This window comes from Orbicella faveolata, unplaced genomic scaffold (assembly GCF_042242905.1).
Source record: "Orbicella faveolata isolate gen_17 unplaced genomic scaffold, um_ofav_v1 contig_46, whole genome shotgun sequence".
In the NCBI taxonomy this organism is placed as follows: domain Eukaryota; kingdom Metazoa; phylum Cnidaria; class Anthozoa; order Scleractinia; family Merulinidae; genus Orbicella; species Orbicella faveolata.
Genome location: NW_028301576.1, coordinates 19,968,413 through 19,990,502, shown reverse-complemented (window position 1 = coordinate 19,990,502; position 22,090 = coordinate 19,968,413). Strand labels below are relative to the sequence as shown.

Here is a 22,090-nt window from a genome sequence, read left to right as displayed (position 1 = left end):
GGTGGAAAGGAGGGTTGGGGGTTGGGGGTAGGGGGTCGGGGTAGGGGGTTTAAGAGATTTTTATATTCAAGCCTATGATCTTATGTTTATGCTGTTATAAGATTGGGTACATTGTATATGATGACAAAGGTATTCTGTTTTTGCCATTGTTTTGTGTCTGGAGGTTACCCTTTTTACTTAACTCTTGTTGAGCCGGAAAAATGCCGAGATTCGAGGAAACTCAGTCTGTCCGGTATCAGGTTTAAAACCCGACAATATAGACGTTTATGTCAAACGGCAAACCACAAAATAACACATTTGCCGTCTCTCTTCTGCTGTTTGTACAGAGAAGTGAAAATATCAGTGCGTGCGGTAAATAGGACGTAGAAAACGTTTTTCTATTTCAGAGTGATATATTTAAAGATTGCAAGAAAAGAATACAAATTGTCGTTATTTGCGGTTTGCCGAAAACGTCATTCTTCACCTTTAATGACAGACAAAGTAGCAAGCCTTTAATATATGCTGCACTGTTTATTGTTTATGTTTGTTGGTTTTAATTGAGCCATATTTTGACAAAGAAAGTTTAACAAGTAAGCACATCATTCTTTTCATACGGTATATCAATAATTTAAGATAATTACAACATTTTTTTTCTTGTCTGTCCTAGCCTCACTTAACCGTCCGTGAAGCAGGTGTCGTGACTGTTTCAAAATACGCACACCTTTTATATCCCGCTTATCACCTCTAAAATTAGAATTTCTCTTAAACAGGCCGTTCTAGGATACACTAGGAACTTTATAAACATTGCAATGGGTGCGTTTTAGGTTATATATACAATTTTATTTGATTCGCAAGATTCTCTTGATTGCATCCGTCACCTCGCTCGTTCGGGCGATAAACACGAGTGGATGCAGCGCCGTAGTGAGAAAAACAAATGTGACCATCATTGTGTACAGTATTTTGGCATGTTCTAGTTCTTCTGTACAAACGTATTCCTTGCAGAAGCTGACGACAGTCGTGGGGACATAACAGGCAACAATGAGGACGGCTACGAAGGCCACTGTATATGCGTACTTTTTAAACCGAGCCACTTCCGTGAAAAGGCTTCTGAGGGAGCCTCGCCGGTCTAAAGAATGATCCGAAGATACTGTCAGTTCCATAATCTGCTGCTGATGACGTCGAACGAGGACCAAAATTTTCAAATAAACTAATACGATTATAAAAAGACAGATAAAGTTCGTAGACTTCGTAATGAATAGAAAGGTTTGGTTGGCCACCCAGAATCTTGTTACAGTCATTGAGACAGAAAGAAGCCATGCGATGAACACTACTGTCGTTATACGCTTCTTGGTAACAACTTCCCTGTATCGTAAATGAAGATGGAGGGATAGATATCGGTCTATCGACATGAATGTCAACACTACGAAAGACGCATTGAGCGCTGTTTGTGAGCAGAACTCGTAAGCGAAACGAGACAAGCAGTAAAGTTCGAAGTTCCTCGCCATTTCTGCTGCTTTGAAGACCACGAATGCTGGTCCAGCTAAAAAACCCAATAGGAAGTCGCAAAAGGCAAACCAACCCAGCAGAATATTTGCTGGCGTTTGAAGAGATGTGGTTTTCCAAAGTCCTATGACGATGAGAATGTTGCCAACCGAAGAACAGATGGCGAAGAACGAATTTAAAACACAGGCCATGACGTTGACAACGAGAGTGGCCGAACTCTCAAAGATGGGGGCGGTGAAATATAGGCAAGTAACTGATGAAACAGGGCTGTCCATGAGATGAGAAACGTTCATAGTAAACTTTCTTCGTACACCACACACGGTGAAATGCTCGCTCAACGAAGACGGCCACGGAAAGCGAGATTTATAGCGATGTAATTTTTCATATTGGTAACTGTGTGAAGTTTATGGCAGTATTATGTTATGTAACCTAACATATATGATGTTGCTATTGTAAATTGTTTTGCCAGATGACGGAAGAAGCGTATTTTACTAAGGGAAGTTCCGTTAATCAGGTGATTTTAGTGATGTTTTGATATTACGATCGCAATTATCTATATTGTTCCCTTCACGGCCCTATTTCTCCGTAAAGTTGTTAATCACCTGAGACAAAGAGAATACGCGCTTACATATGTAAATGCATTTTCTTTAAGAAGACTTCTATTTATAAGACGAATGTCTTGCAAGCATGATTTAACATAGAACTGTCTTTGAAGTTGGAAAAGGAATATTTAGAGTTAAAAGAAATTAGCCAAATCAACGAAAACCTATAATCGCCAATACTGTGTCTTAATAATGGAATATCATTCGTTGCTAACCAATCACCGTTACCACTTTGAACGCTGAACATTCTACAACGGTCATTAATCTTTTACAACTTAATTCATGCCTGGTGCGGTAACCATGAAGAAGATGCCGAAACTATACCAAAACAGATGCAACATCGAATTGGCAAGATGGACGAATATTTCATTACTTTACTGGGCCCTTCAAAACCTTTTTTCTTTGCTTTGTAGATCGATGTCGCAAGTAGCTCAGATGTTTTGCTTTATACCTTCTAGTTGTACGTCATAATTACTTTTCTTTCAAACATTACTCATCCAAGTTTTATAAACAAAACAAAAGATTCTGATACTGGTAAAAAGTCGAGCGCACTGTTTCTGGTTGAATTCCGATTGCTTATGTTTTTCCCACAAGACCAATCTCCGAGACTGAAACAAACCTTTCGCTTTTAAATTTAGTCGTGACGTACTCTGGGCTAGTATTTGGGCAAGTAGAATTATTGCCTTGCACACTATTAGACAGAGCGTTTGAATACTCAGGTGAAGAAGCAAAAGTTTGAAATATCATTGGGAATTTGAATAAACAAAACAACCTTCATTTAAATCGATTGTTGACATCGTTTTTGCTTGTCCCCTCTGTTTTTTGGTCTTGCTAATTTGTTTGTTCAATTGTTTCTGCAGCTCCTTATATTACAATTTTCCTAGCCCGTATTGGTCTCATTAACCAATATTGATTGGCCGCGGCCCGAATTTGTTCAGCTAACGTTAGACGGCGGAAAAGTATTTCAAATAATTGTTGAAGAACGAGGTAGACAGACTATAACGTATAGATTAGGTTAGTACTTAAATAGCTCATAGAATGAAATGTCTTCTTGAAGCAATTCCATATCCGGCTACCTGTAAAAAGAAACAGATGTTACTATTTATATTAACTACATTAAATAGACTAATGCAAATTATTGCAGCCCACACACTTACAGTGGCGACAAAAATAAGGATGTTGTCAATCACCGTCTTGGCTCAAAAGCTTTGCCGTTTTATCTAAGGACTCTTAGAATTTTATAAAGAGGTTACTAGTCAAATTGGAACCTGTACTTTCTTATAATGTCGTCAACTAATAATTAACATAGCCTTCATCCCAAAATATCCCAAATTAGTATTCGATTTGTAGTGGCATTGGGCAAAATGACTTTCAAATATTAACACTTACTCCACCAGCGTTGTCGTTAAGTGAATGCCGTCAAGGACTTACGGAAATCAAAATAGTACGGTCATCAAAGGGCGTTGCACCTTTTAGTCGAATCTTCTACGCATTCTTATGAAATAATAAGTCTTGTTTTGAGCAAGTTTGATTTTTCCTCGTGACCAGTGCAACCCGCGGACGATTTCCAACTCAAACACAACTCAAGCTTCGAGTCACCTGACAAATTGAAATATTGTTATTTCAAGGCCAGGGAACTTGTTCAATATTTCAAGGATTTATAGGTGATCTTGCCAATACCCTAAATCTTTTAAAGACAACACCTTTCACCTCACAGGTCAAACAAATTAAAAACGATAACTCACAGGTGAGATCTCTTTGGCTATATAATTGGTTACCCACAATAGATTTCAGTTAAGCTGTCACTTTTGTATGTCTTCCCCCCCCCCCGGCAACGAAAGAAGGCTTGTTTTGCATCAGTGCACGAGTGTACAAGAAATTGGTGATAAAAAACACAAATCATGTGACATAAAAATTAGCTTTTATTTACAATATAATGACTTTAAAATAAGGAAATATTGAATGGCCTAAAAGTACGAAAGAAGTTTCTGAGAACTTAAAATTTGATAAAGATCGTACAAAGTTTAAAAAATTCACGCTTTTATTTTCTATCAATTTTTGCCTCTGGGCTCGAGCTTGTAAATGAAATTTAGCAGTGCAGTGGAACATACAAACGTAAAAGGCAAGTCAAGATGGTTCTTTTTTAAAACGCCGTTTGCAAAACGATCACACAACCTGCCAGGAAGCAAGCACGATCAAAATGTAATTTGAAAACGGAGGTTTCACTCTCAAAACGAATCCAAAATGTTTTCCGTCGTCGGAGAAATTTGAAAACGAAACTGTCACCAACACTTTGCATTTGTGTTTGAGTTAAACTCGGGCAGGGGGAATATCGTGATAATCGATCGTAACGTCATCGTTTTCGAAAAGCTTCATTTTCAAAGTGTTTCACGTCAGGGATCCACAATAAAACGCGAGGGCGGCGTTTTCAGCTGATTCCTCCGGTTTGAAGAGCGTTTTTCGAAAAGCTCCGTTTTCGTGAAGGCCGTGTGGATGGTAGGCCTAATCGGGGAAATAAAGCTCCGTTTTCAAATTCCTCCGGCGTTACGTGGACGAGGCTTTAGAGAATAGTGATATCGTACAGTTAACTTGGGATTTATCATCCTACATAAGCTTACGTTTAAGGGAAAAACTTTCAAATGAGGACATTCCAACCTCAAAATACAACAAGGTAAAGCACCGAGTGGCAATGAAGGCGATTCAGCGCGAGGTAATTCCGTTGAAAAATTGTTGAGGCGACAATATCGGGGAGAGCGCACGGGATTTATGGGGAGGGAGCCTGGACGATGATTTCAGGGTGAATTAATCGTAAGTCGCGATCGAGGAAAGACAATTCGCTATTACAGTGCTTCGAAGATATAAAACTCATGGGGAAATTTTTCCTCGATAAATTTTTTCGTCGATAAACAGCGTCAACCACAAAAACAGCATTTACATGTATACACAGATCCTCAATCCTAAATATTGCACTATACTACTCATTAACAGAGAGTGAGGTCTTCACGGGAAAATCTCAAATATTACATGATACCGCTTTTTGCTTTGTTTTTGCAAGCCCGTAATCGGCCCATGGGCATTACAAGAGCATAAAGCCCTAGTATTAGCCAATCAGAGGGCGCGTTATTTCGGCTACAAACACAAGTCCAGTAATAAACTAACTTTAAGGCTGCTGCAAACAATAGCTTCTTCTCGCAGCTTTAATTGCATTCAAACCGGCTCAGTTTTTCGTGTGCAAATCTGTAATGTTTGGGCACAATGTTAACTTGAGATCAAATTGAGCAAAAAATAACTGAAATAGTTGAAACCGGGATTTTAGATCTTTTATTATTCTTGAGGAAAACTGAAATAATTAACAATTACTCAGTGGACAAAGTTGAGCAAAATATTGTGATTAGTCAGTGGCGAGCAGATCAAATTGTTTGACTTATTTGCCGAGGCCGAAAGGCTGAGGCAGATAATTGATCCGCGAGACACTGACAAATCGCGATATTTTGCGATAACCGAGTTCAATTACTGTTTTATCATTCGATCACCAAGTTTGTTTTTATATTCAAATCACTCGCTGACAGCTCAAGGAAGCGATCTGCCATTTTTCACACAAGAGCGCAGTTACAATTACACATGAGCAGAATATTATTTGCAGCAAAACACATTTAGACATTACTACCATTATTTGTAGGCAGTTATTCGCAGTTTACATGGTGGGCTCTCGGCCAACGCAAAGGAAGAAAACAATGCATGGAATGATAATACATACTGCTCGTCAAATACTGCGGAAATATTTTTTCGCCCTGAGGAGTGTTTATCTAGAGATTGGAATTTTGGAGCACAGTTTAGAGACGCTTATTTTGAGCTGTTTCTTGATAAACTGTTGCCCACGGGGTGTTTTCTTTTTCTTTTTGCCCAAGAAGCACTATTGGTTCAGCTATACAAGGAAAATAAAAGCCGGAACTTTTCAAAATGCAAACGCACAAGTTCTGGAGGCTTTCTGAGCCAACATGAATTGAATTTGCAAGTTTCTCTAACAAAGTACCAATTAATATTTGAAAGTAGCACTGCAAAATTGCAGAGTCCGTTGCGACTTAAATGTCTACTTCCTAAACTCTTCCTCTTAGCTGTTCTTCCCGCGACGCTATGTCTATTTCCTCCCGAGACAATCCCCACAAGCCCTCGCGTCGATCCTTTGGCCCAGACCAACACTCTTCTATGAAGTGAGCCATTGCATTTGATTATTAAGCTACGGTCGCGGGACGAACTGCAGTTCACCAGGAGGAAGAATTGCGGCTATTTGTTTAGGCTAAACAAATTAAAGTAGTTCAGAAAGCCTGTCTCTTAAACTCTTTCACTGACTCTCACGTTGCCGGTGGAGTATTTTCCCTTTTTGTGCATTGAAAATAGATCAGCTCTTCTTTTGGCTAATCTTCTATGCCCCGTCGTTCCATTGAAAAGTTTCAGCTGATTTCCAGTGTATATGAGGTTTAGATTGACCGCCGAGCACGTGTTGACCAAATTGGAAACTGAAGTCAAAGTGACACCTGGGACATTTCTGACCTGAATGTTCCTCTTCGGACTCAAAGAGCCACTGCGGATAAAAGAGAAAATCGCTCGGCGGAATTCCTGCATTCTAAACGAATACACGAGTGTGTTCACGAACGAGTTGCTATATTGAAGGAGTTTTATGACGTAGACCAGTCTATGAGAGGGAGGGTTACATTGTTTGCAGAAATGAACAATTATTATTACGACCTCAAAGGGCATCCATGTGAAGATGAAGATTCCCGTGACCACAAACAACGTGATGGCTAATTTTTTGTCTTTTTCAACGCCCCTGCGACGCTTCCTTCGATACTTAATTCGAAGCCACAAAGCACTATAGGCCGAACAGGTAACTGTAAGAGACACTGATAAGGAAATCACTGTTACAACGTGAACCACGCCTGAAATGAATTTGAAACGGAATCCAAGATAAAGGCAGCATATTGCGACTGCTAAGAACCAAGTGCCTGCCACGGCAACTATATAGCATTTCAGCGGTGTGGAATGGCGGTATTTCCAGGGCCATCCTACGGCATAGAGTCTTTCTACTGAGACGACTGCCAAAGTAAAGACCGATGCCATGCCAGAGACGATATCAAAACTGTAGTACAGAGCTTGAATTACTTGGCTTCCACTCCAAAGACTTGAATCCACGAAATGGAAGATGTAAAGTGGCATTGCTACTGCACCAACCATCAGATCAGCCACGGCAAGGGAGATCAAAAAATAATGGGTCGGTCTGCGGATAAGCCTTGTTTTTGTAAAAGCGGCAATTGTCACAAAGTTCCCTACTATGATAGTGAGGGCGACCAAGCCAAAGGCTGTGCTCAGGGCAATGGACTCTGTTTTGGTGAGGGGATAGTCCTCTAAGCTCGACATCTCAGTGCTCTACACTGAAAGAGATAAGAACAGATAAGGATTTTTCCCGGAGTTGATACAAACTCACCCACAAGGCTGACTACTCCTTTAGTGCATTACGCTAGAGATTACAAAGCCAAGAAGAGTGTAAACTTAGTTTGATTGCAGAGGAAAAAGTCTCAAAATTCGTGAAAAGCGCAGTATGTTAAAGGCATGCATGTTAAGACTTGTCATATATTTACTTGGAAATCACTCATTTTTGCTCACTTTTGTAACAACACTGCCCAATGCAAATGTTTGTAAGCCTTATATTATTCCTCTATTTATTCAGTATCATACCGTACCTTAACGAATTGTCCGCGGGCGTCACTCGAGCGCTGTTGATGAGTTGTAAGCAATATCAACTTTTAATTAATACCTGTGGGTTTGTTTCCTACGAATTTCGTTAGTTAATTTAATTGGCCATATGACTTCACGTTGTCCTATTCGGTCCTTTGCTAATAAATCATGCAGACCCCCGCATAGCCAGTAAGTACACGTATTATTTCAGACCAAACTGGACTCTACTTCACTCAAAATGTAATAGCATTTGCAGACCAAAAGCTCATTTCACATTATGAGTCCTTTTAGTCTACACCACACACGAAAACTTGAGTGACGGTTTTGGGAGCATATTTGCTATGTCAATAGATGTACAAGCACTGAGATTAACCACCTCTGCACAGTATGTAACACAATTCTGGTCTCCACAGAGACTCAAATAAACTGTTTGCTTTCAGGTTGTTTTTCTGTCTGTACAGTCAAGTAAAGATGTCCAGAAAATCATGCATTACAAACTTGTCAATATGTTTTCTTTAAATGCGTTCTTCTCGTAAAATTCGACAATTCCTGTCTTTCAGGTAAAATTAAATTATGTGGAGAATAATTTTAAGTGAGCGTTATATATTCGAGAATAGATCACTGAGAGCTTCTTCAATTGATATGCGAGCTTACTCTAAATAACCTCAAGAAAAGGTTGGTCTAATTCTGTCATTACTCATTTTTTTGATACATTCAATTCTTTTTTAAACGTTTAACACATATTCCTATATTGCACCCAAAAAATCGATTCATTCACGGTGAGATGTGTCGCTTATGAAAAAGGCTAAATATTGGCAAATAAATAAAACAGTTCTTCAAAATAAAAAGGAAAATTACTTACGATATGTTGTATTTTTCGAGCATGAGCAAATTTTTCGCTCTGTGCAACGTCCTTAAAGTGCTTGATTTTATATCTCTACACGTACATACGTGAGGACCAAACCTGAAAATAAAGACAAAGGTGTTTATTCAGTAACCATGTTTCTTAAGTAATAGATCACTTGAAATAATCCGATGCCAGTTCTCATCAACCAATTCTCATCTCTTTAGAGTGATGTTTTGCTTAGTCCGTGTAACTGGCTTAAACTGAATATCGCTCTTGCAGATCAGAGCTTTCACATATATATTGCTATCGAATACACGGAATTAATACTCGCCATTTCTCCTTTCACAGCCAGCTGCTGTTTTTATTTACTTCTTGTTTCCTTTTTTCGACCTCTTGGTGTGTCAACTGATATGAAAAAAGGTAATGACTGGCGCCTTTTATCACATTTGCATTTTAACGAAGTCCTTTAGCTATGTCGTTAAATCGTAGAATCTTGTGCTAATTTCGTTGGGTCTCTCCTGCTTAGTGAGTTAAGGTACTGTGGAAGCACCGTCTAGCATCCCATGGTAGTGGATTCTATTAAATTGCAAATCTTTAGGTGAAAAGTCTGAAATCTTTGGCCACGGATTTTAGGTATACAATGTTTATTTTTAAGCCAAATAATAGCTGAAATAATGGAAATAAAGCTATCGAAGGAAACTCATGGAGTTTTGTGAGCGATGAATCGTTAGCAATATTAATTTCACCCCATTTTACAATTTACAGGCTCTATCGGTTTATTATATTTCCGTTTAGTGTTCTAGATAGAATTTCCATCTCGGGTTTTATGCTGAAGTGTAAAAAAGTAAAATGATTACTTTATTTAATCCCTTGACCAATATGCATAAAAGTGTTACAAAAAAGTGAAGGGAGTTTAGCAATTAGTCACTATTCAGACCTCAAAATTCTGCACTATATAAAATCAATAATTTATTACTCAGAAAACGTACTTTTGAAATCTTTATCGAGGTAAAGAAAGTAAAAAAGCATCCAGACATTTACTTTTTGAAAGCTGCATTTTGGCGCAATTTGGCAAGATCTAAAAAAACGTCCATCTTCCTCGTGTCAGCCACAAACTTTTGTCTTCTTTTGTCTAGAGTACAATCAATTGAAAAAAAAAAAAATTACTTTTAAGTAAAAATTCCAAAAAACAACACTTACAGTTCTCTGTCTCAGAAACGTCGACCACTGATCTTCCTCTTACGATCACGTATCTGTTTGTTGCGTTTGCGTTTTCATACGAAAACTTCGGAGCGTATTAAATTGGCACAACATAAAACGCTTGTGGGTGGTTGAAATTCAAATTTGATGGCGTTTTCACGACAGCAGAGCTGATAACTTTGTCTTTGCAACACGTCGCCCACTTTAATGAACAAACATTTCATTTTCTATCTGTCATGTCGATGAGAATGAATTTCAATCTATCCAGCCACCAAGATCTGGTAATTCGAGCTTATAAAATTGCTTTAACTTTTTTCCGCTTTCAGCATAATGATGTTAGTGGTGTAATGTTGCATATCCGTGGTTTATAAATGTGCGGTTAATACCGAGCCAGACGAAAACAAAATCGATGTCTAGGTGTTTTATTTCGTAGGTTTTAGGAAGGAAATGAGTGTTTCTGTCAACCATCCACAAAAGGCGAAATATTGGTTATTGTCAACACTTAATTAACAAAGCGTCTCGCTAGAAAATATATATAAATATCTCAGCATCTCAAAAGAAAAAAAAAAACGCTTATAGACGTAGTGAAGCTTTTTTTGACACTAGCTGAAAGACAACCCACAAAAGAAATATTGTATTTTTCGTCCAAACAAATCATTAACAACATTCTCATCTAAGAGATCTAATCACGGGCTTCGACGTGCAATTTTAATGTGAAATAGATTAAATCTGGAAATAAATATGTAGTCTGTCCGAATCAATTAAATGTTTTTCAATAGTCCGAAATATTTTGAAAACATTTTATCAATTCTGAAATGAACGTAGCTTCTAGTTTTTAATTACAAACTCTGAAAACAATTTTAAAAGCACAACACCACATTTTCACCTTTTTCAAAAACATGAGCCAAGTTATAGGATGTAATGAGAACATAGCCACTTTGCTTTAAGGCCGGTGTATTGCAATTGTTCTGAAGGCAATGGCAGACCTCATTGCAAGGAATGGCGGGCGATAGCACGGGAGGAGGGGGTCCGCTTACTCTAGGACAGGGGTATTCGTTAACGCGACTTGGAAAGCGATGTGTGGGAAGGGTGGTGGTCGAAAGCTTCCGAGACACGTTTGAACTTTTAACTTCGACACAGTTCAAGCTGTAATCATCATCATTTTAACGCTATTGTCATGTCTATAAAATTTCACTATTCCTCTCAGACCTCAAAATTATCAAATTCAATATTTAAAATTTGGTATCTCACTTTTGCACATAGGATGAGATTTACAATATGCGACGCGATGAGGTCCAATGAGGTGTTACCGTTTTCAGACACAGTACAAGGTGAAGCTCATCGAGTGATCATTTCTTATCCGTGTATTTCAGATTTAGTAGTTTAAAATGCTAAAAGACTTTGAACTTTGCTTGTCGACAACTTTTTTTCTCGTAATTTTCTGTTTTATGGAAAGCTGTTGGTAAGGCGAGGAAGGCAATTGCTACTAACTCGATAGGGAAGTGCAGAGGAAAATACCACAGTTTACCAAGACTTCTTACTGGCTCTATGAATTGCTTTCTGTTTTATAAATCGTAAAATTCATATAATAATTGCAATTTACCACGTGATTTTTCAGCTCGTGGCCTTCAGTGAACTAAGTAAATCGACTGCATATGCAAACAATGATCATGAGCCAGCAATTGTCCACCAACTATTTTTTTTTTTGTGCGAGACACGCAAGATTCTGGCTACCGCCTTCTAGTGTACATTTTTTATATGTATATTTTTCGACCAATCTGTTAACCCAGTAAATGCCGACATTGTTGACACAGGTGAGGTACTTAAAAGAAATCTCACCATCAATATACATTGATATAGCAGGTAATATTAAAAAAAAGAATGAACCAAAACATTACCAAAATGCATGGAAAATATGGAAAAGTTTTTAACCAAATATATTCGATTGGGGAGACATCACCCAACTTCAAAAATGTCCTGGATTATTCTAAGCGACGTTTGAGTGTGAGAGCACTAGGCAGCAACCTTTGGATTTTATATCTTTTGATTTGCTTAGATAGAATTAATATATGAATGGAAACACACAAAAAAATAGCCTACTGATTCGTATTTTATAGCAGGACAACTGTAAACAGGGCATATTTTGAAAGCTTACTTAAAAACTGTATTGTACAAAAAAATGAAGGAGTACTAGTTATGCGTTTGCCTGTTTAAAATATATGGAACCATTTCATTACAACGTTAGCCAAAAATCCCATTCTGGTACAATTATCGTAGTAGTTAATTATTAACGATCTGAAGCCTCGTCATGCAGTATCAAAAAAGCCGACTTTGACTTCGCTTCCGCTGGGAGGACGCCATCTTTTATTATCGGACGGCGAGGCATACAAGGGAGGAAATTTTTCAAGTCTGAAGAATGGTTCAAAAATGTATCTGCTATCGATTCGTCTAAGGATCAAGTTTCACATTCTTCCTCGCGTTATGTTCTTGAACACATAGCTTACGTCGTTTTAAGTAGAATCACCTGCCTTGCTGCAAAACATACAAAGCCTCTTTTTTCTCCAAATTAAATTGCAGCCTTCTTATGTCACAGTCACTTAGCAACGTTGTCACTCAATAGGGATTTTTTTTTTGTCCTCCAAGTAAACACGGCGGCCACCGAAAACACGCAAGACACCTTTGTTAGGATGCAGGATACTCGAGAAGCCATCAAATAGTGGCTTTAATAAGATTGGCCTTTGGTATAAGGAAAAACAACTGTTTTTGACAGGTTTAAAGTGTGTAGGTTTAAACCTCTGGTCGAGGAAATGTTGCAGTTCCGGTAACATTAATCAGGTGGGATAGGTACTTGTATACATGTTAAAAGCAACGAAGGTCTTGAAGAACAGATGAAAGGTTATTCTTATCAATTAATTTCGTTTCTTCTTCCACAGTAGCTTTTCAGTTGCAAAAGCTGCTTTGTTTTTTTCTGCCTGAGTTAATATGACTAGAAATAAAATTTGGGCATTTCCTACGCACGTATTTAATAATAGTACTTTACTTCATCGTTTATTGTTGTATTGGATCTCTTGAGTGGTTGATTCAATGGTAGATTTTAAGGTGTAGCACAAAAAATGTAGAAAAAAACTGGCGTCTTTAACCTCGCAAATTTTACGTTATTGCAGTCGATCATACATGTACTACACTGCTTTGGAACGTCTGCCGTGGTTTTCTTCCCTTTTTTTATTCCAGTTTCATTATTTGCACAATACCACATTTGCAATTAAATGCGTGCCACACCAGAAAGACAATAATTATTCAGAACCTTTATGTCCGGCTCCGGAACTCCATCATGTTTCAGAATTGATTCTTCATTAGCCATTCTCAAAATAGAATTAGTAAACAAAGAAAATCGACAAAACTTTATAATTCGAATCAGTTAACTAAGGACAAGATTACATTCCCTCTATCAGACGCACCTGCAGGGAATCGAGGTAGTTGTATTCACCAAAACAAATACCCAGTCCAAGATGATGAAAATAACTACCATGATTTCCTGCAGGCATATCTCATCCAAGGAGTTGGCCATTGGGGATTTTGAACTATTGGACGTTGAAACCAATCGTATTACAGTCTACAATGTTCACCTTATTATCAGTTCAAACTAGATAGTATAGATCAAATATGTTTATGAGGGTAAGCTTAATTTTATGCTCAGGCGTGAATGTATATCAAGAACAAAGTATGAAAATCTACTCAGCAAGCCAAACGGCCATTCATTCCAAACGTATTTTCTAACAACAAAGTCAAAATGGAAATGAAAATAAGCCTTCCGTTATACTTGGATTTTAGCTTCTCTTTATCTTACCTTTCCACTTGATCTCTAAGTTGCAGTAGGTGGTGAACGTGTTGATAACGTGGTAGTTATAAATTGTTTTCAAATTTATCACAGCCCTTTCCGTTCTTACGCGATATGGTTCGCCTGTTCCGAGGTTACGCATAATGGGCACTTTTCAATGTATAAAAAGATCGCATTACCAACATATATGTCCTATTTTTAACGGGATAGAGGCGTCACACTGTTCAGTTGTCTTTTGAATTTCCGAAAACCAGGATAAAATTCATTAAACGCGTAATGCTTTAGGCAAAAACCTAAATGGAAGTATTTTATTTTTATATCAGCATGACAGGTGTTCGTTAAAGCTTTAGACAGCAAAATGTGGGTGACAAAACAGTCAGGAAATTTAAGATTTTACTTGTTACACGTCTGCTTTCCAGCAAACATCAGCAATGCAGTTCAACAAATTAATTACCTGTAACATTAGGAAAGGTACCCCAGAGAGAGGCAATTTCGATACCACGCACAAACGTGGGTTGAAAGAGTCACACTTTTGATCAATTCTGTAGTGTACATGTATTGATATTGCTATGTATGCCTTAACAGCGGGCCATGCTCTATATACCGAATACCAGGTTTGCTTCAATTTATTGTAATTCAATTTAGAAATGTTGTTATCTAGGCATTACATGAGCGAGTTACCAATGAGTGATAATTTTGTTCCTTAAACTGAATTTGATAATCTAATAGAATTAAAGTGAAGCCAATAGGATGATTTGCCGGGTTTCATACATTGTCATTATCGAAAACCCTTGAAACGAAAGCCACCAACAAACGGTGTATTTAGAGGCAGGAAATGAAATACAGCTTTAAGGGGTTCGTTGGGCACTAGGCTTTCATTACCTTGTATTCCAAAAAAGTAACTGTGCTAGATTTGAATTAGTCAGTTTTCCCTCGGTGGCGAGAGCAAAAACTAAAAACGGCTGTTAACTGTAAGGTTTTCGATGGTGTTCCAATTCAATGCATGCAATTAAAATTTGTCAATTTAGATAGGAGTATAAATGCTACAACGCTTTATCAAATTACCAATAGAAAAAGCCGAAATGAATGAAAAAAAAAAATGAAAATAAATAAAAATAAAATAAAACCGTGATGGACAGAGAAGCGATGATCAACCTTTGATTTATAACAAATCAAATTGAGTCTCTTCATGCGTTCTTCTTCATCGCCATTTTCACCATCAAGGAACCATCCTATCTTTGCTAAACTGCAAGTGTACATGACCGAACAGTAAAGCGACTACTTTATACTCGTGGAAGTCAAGACCTTTCCCTACACAGTGATGGGTGTTTGTCACAAGGGAATTGCGGTTAATTAACTAGATCGGTCATTTTGTCATGTATACAGAGTTACAAAGTTGCCGATCGCACTGCTCGCCACAAATGCGGCAGAAAAGTGTGTAATATAGATGTTGCTGAGAAAGTATTAGTTAGTGTTCAGACTAAGCTGATGCCACTTACACTGAATGTACGCTTCAGTGTTATCAGTTGAAACGGCAGGCTTTAATTGACAATACTTGCCTCGTCTTGCCATGCTTTGCCTCGAGTAAGCTCGTCTAATATATACATACTACGGTTATCAGTTGAGTAAAGCACGAGGGAAGTTTGGTTACAAAGTTTTGGCCTTGATTATGTTGTTGTCACGGGCAACTTACCTCGTTTCCATTAGTAACAGTATCAACTTCCGTTGGTCGCCTGCCGCGTCGCCTACAATTTCGCGCGCTTTGCTGCCAATGACGTCAAAGGCCGACAAGTTACCAATGGATACGGAGCCAGTTGCTCGTGACAACAACAAGATTTTTACGTTAAAACTTGGTGACCAAACTTTGGTCCCGCCTTACTCAACTGATAATCGTTGTAATTTGACATCTTTTGATGTATGACATCACAACTCAATGCCAATGTAAATTAGACGTCTTGCTAACTGAAGACCGTTACCATTTACTAAACTTAAAACTCCGTTCCCAGGCCAAAGCGCTATGTGAGAAGTGCCGGCCCTTCTTGTATTAAAGGCCCAAGCGACCTCTATCTAAAGATAGTACCGCAACAAATAAAATAACATAAAGCTTAATAAATAACCAATGCAAAAACTAGCAAGGTACACACACAAAAAAGTACAAACGGAATTTGTGTATGCGTGCAGTTTTAACAGGACGAATGTTTTAGGTTGAGGTTGAAATTAGATGCTGTTAGATTCTTAGATAATAGAAAATAAGACCGTTATAATGTTTACCAATACTGTTTTTAAAGACGTGCGGGATCTCACACACAAGTCTCACTTGATATAGGAAGCGAACAGATGCTAAACTGCTGATAGCTTTAATATATTCCAACTACTTAACGGAGGGAAAAGGATACTTAAATTTCGCGGCAAACAGGAAATTAAACAAGGAGCTGTCAATTTCAACTTGTGGGGAGTATCTTTATAGAATGCACAGTACAATCGTTTTTTTTTTATTTAGCTGTGGTTGCCTCTATCGCTTATATATGTTGTTTTGTAAATAGCTGTGTTGTAAATTTGTTTGTTTGTTTTCTTTTTTCTGATTCAGCATATTCAACATTTCGATCAAAGAAAAAGAAAATTTTTGGCTAAATTAGCTTTGTACTCAAGACCATAAAATGCATTCAAGTTGAGAATTTAATTAACGGAAGAAAGGTAAATAAAAAGTTCATTGCTTTAGTGAGAGTTAATTAGACAGTATCTTCGAACGTTTTCATTCGCTGCGATTGTGACACATTGCGTGTTGTTATCAGAACTGCCACTATGTTGTTAATTTCCATTTTACCTTTAGCATCCACGTTACCTCTGAGTTTCGGTTGAAAGATTGTGTCGATTGTAGCAGTTGGTGCTGAGAAATCTTTTGGTGAGTTAAGATTTTGAAATTTACCATTCAAAATCCTTCTTTTAAATTGGTGATCGAAGCATCCATTTTTGTTTTCACCTGGCTTGGCATCGTGACGGAGGCTAGTTGTGCAGGAGAGTCGACAAAACGACCATATTTAAGAAAACTAAACTACATTATATTATTGTTTTTCAGCGGGTCTGGTTAGCAGCGTGTAGAACGCACAATTTCCAGGTCAAGCTACACTGACGGATTGTTTTATGATACTACTTGGATTTTTATAAAGATAACGGAAAAAAAAATAAAACCCTGAAGTTTAACTTTTGTCGGAATGAAATTAAAGTAGTCTTTAGGTTAGATATACTGTAAGGTTTTGGGGGTACCATCGAACCAGAGCATAAGTATTGTTGGTGAAGATTGTCTTCAAACAAAAAAGGAAAAACAAGAGAAAAAATTTAACTCTAGGGATTTTTAATTTTCGTTAGTACAAGTCAATCCCACTATTTTTAAAATGGCCAATATTTTAATACAGCAATACATAAAATAATTAAAACCTTTACCGGCTGCGAAAAGGAGCGTGCATACTTTATTGTTTACATTATACCTCACCAGTATACGACTTTGTATAGAGAAGGCATCGTGGTAGATGGGAATATTCAAATGGTTAAAGAACTTGTTAAAATAAGTAATTGGCGAAATGTTAGGCCATTCGGCTGTCCAATTTGTAGGATAGGCCTTTCAATAAATATCACGTACGATCGCCTAAATATCTTTTCAGAAAGTCAAAAAAAAAAAAATTCTAAATATCACAAAATGTTTTCTAAATATTTCGAGGAAACCTCTAAATATCTTTATTTAAATTTTTAAAATAAACCAGGAGCCATAATCGGGGACGAAGACCGTAAGCGCGCGCCATTTCTAGTATTGGGGTTGTCCCCATGATATGGGACAATAATTCTATTTTTAGAACAAACTGCGCCATCGCCTGCGGCACACGCGCGTACATGCGGGGAGGATTTTTGCGGATGTCGCGCGGGGGAAATGGCGTCCGAAATTCCCAAAATTTTTCATGTTTTTGGCCCACAACTCAACGCGTTTACGTCTGTTGGAATTTTGCTTAAGTATTTTCGTCGTAAGCTGCTCCAGTTTGAGTGAAGTAAGACAGTGGCGAATTTAGGTATGTTCTGCTTTAAGCTTATATATATCGCTGACCAAGTTGTGTTCCGACGGATGCTTCTTTTACGTTTACATGAGCTGTACATTACTCCACTTTAAATTTCACATATATTGAAGATTAACAGCTTCTCCATTATACAGGAGAAAACTAGCTGGATATATTTAGATATAGCAGAACTTCAGGACTTCATGGTTTCCTAGCTCCTCTTACCACACGCTTGCGAGGAATTTGCCAGTCTATCGCTACCGAAAAGTAAAACAAAATAATTGCTAGTTAGAGTTTCGCCTGAATTGTAAGCAACGCTTGATGTTTCATCAAGGCCCAATAACTTTACGTCCGTAGATACTGCTCAGTTTTATTCGCGTGAAAACCCAGTAAATTCTCTCTTGTCGATGAATGAGAGCGCCCGCCGATGCGTGTTTTGTACAGTCAGTAAACATGATAAATTGTACTTCCGCCGCACTTTCGTGTGAAAGCGTACATCGAACTCAAACAATAACTCTATAGTTTTAAATATGTTTAAGATTGATAAATGTTTGAGAACATATTGAAAGCTAAGCTGAAAATATGTGAATAGAGCAGAAATAATCAGCAAGTTACGATGACGCTTTCTTTAATCAACTTCGAATAACGATTTCGATTTTGTTGATCGAGTTATCAAAACTCCTTGTCTATTTTCATTTTCGCAGTTTAAAACTTCACTATGCTTATGTTGAAGAAACACACATGATGTTCGTAACCTTTTTTGCGTTCGTGAAATTTGTTGCAGCATCTCAGCACAAAAGATAACGAAAGAAATCTTTGTCAAGATTTGTTGACAATTGAAAACACCTACTCGGACTTGAAAGTGCACGAGCTGCATTATGCAAATGAGCTAATTGTACGCGTCAGACTTTCCTTTCAAAAACTTTTGCAAACTCACCAAACAAGCAGAAACAATAAGAAACCATCAAAACAGGTTTTGTTTATGATTAACCATTGTCTGAGAAACTCACAAATTAACTCGATACCAGAGTAGAGAGTTTTCTTGCTATATTCTGAAGTCAGAACAAACGCAAAAACATACGCGTAAGCTTACAACTAGCGCGAGCAGATCTTATTATTCATTCCCAGCGCGAGATTGAAGTCTTGTTTTCGACCCTGAAAAACCCACCTTTTTCTTTAGCTCAGAGCATAAAACTACATATAAGCGCCCTGGTTCGTATTCCCTGCCTTATTCCCTCCTATCTCTGTGAAAAATACGCAAGAGAATCTCTCAAGGTCTCTCAACTCTCAACATTTGATCACGCAACGTGACAACATCCACGCGAGAGCGCCCCACATGTGCGTGGATCTGCGCGGATATATGACGTCAGGATGGCGCAATTTGTTCGAAAAATAGAAAAATTGTCCCATATCATAGGTGCGCGCGGATCCCAAGACTTACTGTCTCCGTCCCCGATTATGGCTCCTGTGTAAATTTATTTCGCTGTGCCTCAACAAAACGAAATCCAAAAAGGAGGGTCCATCCACCCCGAGTCCCTCCTTGTACCACGGTGAGGGTATGAGTTAGCTCGTACGTCAGAGAGTTAAACCCTCGTCGCACAAAAGGTATTTAAGTATCGGACTCAAATACCTCGGGACAGTTAATCGTATGCCCTTTCATTATCCAGAACTGATATTTTTGAAGCTTACTAAGGGCCGGGCTGCACTTGAGTGAATCAAAGTATTTCCAATGTTTGGCGAGAAAAAAAAACTGGCAAAAATTTCGCAATATCCGAATTTTGGCAGAGGTCGCATTAGACCAACATGTTGGGACCAAAACGTTACTGATTGAAATATACGTCACAAGATCTATATTTCTCAATTAAGTAGTTTATTAGATTCGATTCGAGAGTTTACCTCTTCGCAGATTTTTCTCCACGCCGCATGTTCTTGACTTTCCGCTCTACGGCTCTACGGCCCATAATTGGACGAGCAGATTTTGTTCGGCTTACGTTTGTGTTGTTGCTTACGCCACTTGCGATCGAAGAAGATTGTCTCGCTAAAGGCATCATCTTCAAATTGCTATAAGTAACAGGATATGTAGCCTGCGAACGCAGACGTATTTCCGGCTGTCACTTGATTCCGCCGGAAAATAACGTCTGCGAACCCGAGCCGGGAAACGATTTCTGTGACGTAATGACTTTTGTTTCTCCTTGGCCAATCAGATTCCAGGATAGAATGAAACTCGAGTGCTCCTCGGCGAATACCTCGCGCAGTAGTTCTGGGTTTATTTGAGCTAAACTGTGATTGGCTTAGAAAATGATTTTGTCCCACCATCGCACGCGCCAAATTGGACTAGCCGTCAAAGTTATTTTCTCGCCGCAATTTTATCCAGACATGTTTTAAAAAATTTGACAGTTAAATGGTTGAAAAAAGCAAAATGTTTTGCTTTGCCAAAATTGGAAGCCTCCGAGGCAGCACTTCGGCTTCTTTGAAGATTGGCGAAATTTGGCAAGTTTTTGAAACTGGGGGTCGCACTTATTTTACGCTACTTGTTGACAGATTTACTATTTATACAAACAAAATTGGCTCTAGTGCGACCCAGGCCTTAGTCAGACACTGCATCACTTTTATTGTAAGCAAAGATTCCTCTATTGGAATATTCCCAATCAGTCATGTGGAAAGTGATTATCTCGATCGCCAAATGCTTTTATTTTGAGTTACGTCCATGTTTTATGACCATCGGTGGCTTCGGTGATGACCAGTCAGATTGCCTCGCGGACTTACTTCTGGTAGCGGCAAGACACACCGAAAGAGACAAATCAGCTTCTTTGACATGAGTGGAACACGAGTAACCCTCGCACGTACTATTTTGGGGGGGGGGGGGGTGGTGAATGACACCCCCCTCCTCCATAAGGTTTTTTTTCAAAGTTTTGAAAAGACGATTTACTCTAAGGGACTAAACCTTTCAGTAGCTGCTCCTTCATTCTCTGCAGAAATTTTGATGTGTCAGTTGTGTGTACATCATTTTTGACGTTGCCATGGCAACCACCAAAGTTATGTAGGTCTGACCAAAAACAACTATTTTGAGATAATTATGTATTTTTTCAGTTCCCTTCATCAAATTCCAGAAATTCATAAATTTGTACATTTCATTAGCATTCTAGCTTGATTTTGTGTTAATTTCCGTTAGTTCTTGAATTTTTCAAAAAATAGTGAAATACAAGACGGCGGATCCAAGTTGGCGGGTCAAATGACGTCATTTGGCGTCATATGACGTCATAACCAACAAAAATAGTATCATTTTGTAGAGCAAGCTCAGGGCTATCTAATCAATGTAAATTTATTTTAGCTCTGCCTTAACAGAACGGAAACCAAGAAGGGGGGTATTCCATCCACTCCCCCCTTGTGGCACGGTGGGGGTATGAGTTAGTTTGTGCGTCCGAGGCTTAATCTCGTCAAAGTTCGGATCTGATCGTGAGGCTGTCCCTAGGATGCTCCAACTTTTTTTTAAAAGAGCTGAGTGGGCAGTGATCGGAAACCCTGAAGCTTTCAAAAGCTAAATCCTCCAGTTTCAATTTTTAGGTCGTGATTTCCAAGTAATTTTTCTGTGTTCAGGTTTTTTTATATCGTCTATAGAGACTGAGTATTTCGCTTTATTTTGAAAAGTGGAATAAAATTTAAGGCTTTTATTGGCATGCATTAGATTGATTTGGTGCCTTTTTAGATGATCTGTAATAATCATATTTGCCCTTGATAGGAAAGTAGAAGGGCCGTTTAAGTATATTAAGGTCTTTTCAACACCTAAGTTTGAACAAAACGAAACAATTTTTTTGATCAAACCCAGTTTATAATCTTGAAGTTTTTTTCAGAAAGGATTTAAAAAAGTTTAGCAATACCATTAGGGGTTAATTTTCAAGGTGAAAAAAGTGGTAAAAAGAACTAAGGACTAAAGGTAAACAATATAATTGAAGAGATTGCAACTGAGATTACCTAACGCGTAACGTATTAAAACAGGCAGCATTGTTTGTTTCACGGAGGGAAGCCTGTAGCCTTGGCTGCCCAGCAATTGAATTCTGATAACATACTTCTTCTCGTCGTAAAACTGTAGTCGATTCTCTGAGACCCTTCTGATCTTTAAACAGACTATTTTAAAACCGTACGCTTTTAGCTGTAGGTAATCGGAAACGACATTTGACACGGGAGACTACCAAAACATGGCAACAGCAAAAATATATTTAATTCACCATTCGGTTTTAGATTTGTCCTTCCCGCAGACATCAAAGCCGAAAATTATAAATTTGTAGGAAAAATTGCATTTTAATCACGGCCTTTTTTCTTCATTCAACAGGACATTGTATTCCAA

General features: G+C 38.2%; 2 protein-coding genes across 3 annotated transcripts; both read right to left on the bottom strand.

The window, feature by feature from the left end:
- Window positions 1-490: 490 nt before the first annotated feature.
- LOC149098796 (trace amine-associated receptor 7f-like) lies at window positions 491-1,885 on the bottom strand. The gene has a single exon (XM_089278758.1). The coding sequence runs from the start codon at window positions 1,773-1,775 to the stop codon at window positions 819-821; it is 957 nt and encodes a 318-aa protein (XP_089134884.1). The 5' UTR covers window positions 1,776-1,885; the 3' UTR covers window positions 491-818.
- Window positions 1,886-4,960: 3,075 nt separating this feature from the next.
- Window positions 4,961-10,453, bottom strand: LOC110046545 (trace amine-associated receptor 1-like). Of its 2 annotated transcripts, XM_020752239.2 has the most exons (3): window positions 9,865-10,453; window positions 8,680-8,781; window positions 4,961-7,513 (listed from the first exon to the last, which is right to left on the bottom strand). In XM_020752239.2, exon 3 carries the CDS (start codon window positions 7,497-7,499, stop codon window positions 6,417-6,419), a length of 1,083 nt encoding a protein of 360 aa, XP_020607898.1. In that variant the 5' UTR covers window positions 7,500-7,513; window positions 8,680-8,781; window positions 9,865-10,453; the 3' UTR covers window positions 4,961-6,416. The 2 variants fall into 2 exon arrangements, with proteins under 2 accessions (XP_020607898.1, XP_089134364.1); XM_089278238.1 differs by having other exon boundaries at window positions 4,961-8,781.
- Between the last annotated feature and the right edge of the window lie 11,637 nt (window positions 10,454-22,090).

Excerpts from the sequence above, each read along its gene's own strand:
- LOC110046545 (XM_089278238.1), bottom strand. The coding sequence starts at position 7,499 with ATGTCGAGCTTAGAGGACTATCCCCTCACCAAAACAGAGTCCATTGCC.
- LOC149098796 (XM_089278758.1), bottom strand. The coding sequence starts at position 1,775 with ATGAACGTTTCTCATCTCATGGACAGCCCTGTTTCATCAGTTACTTGC.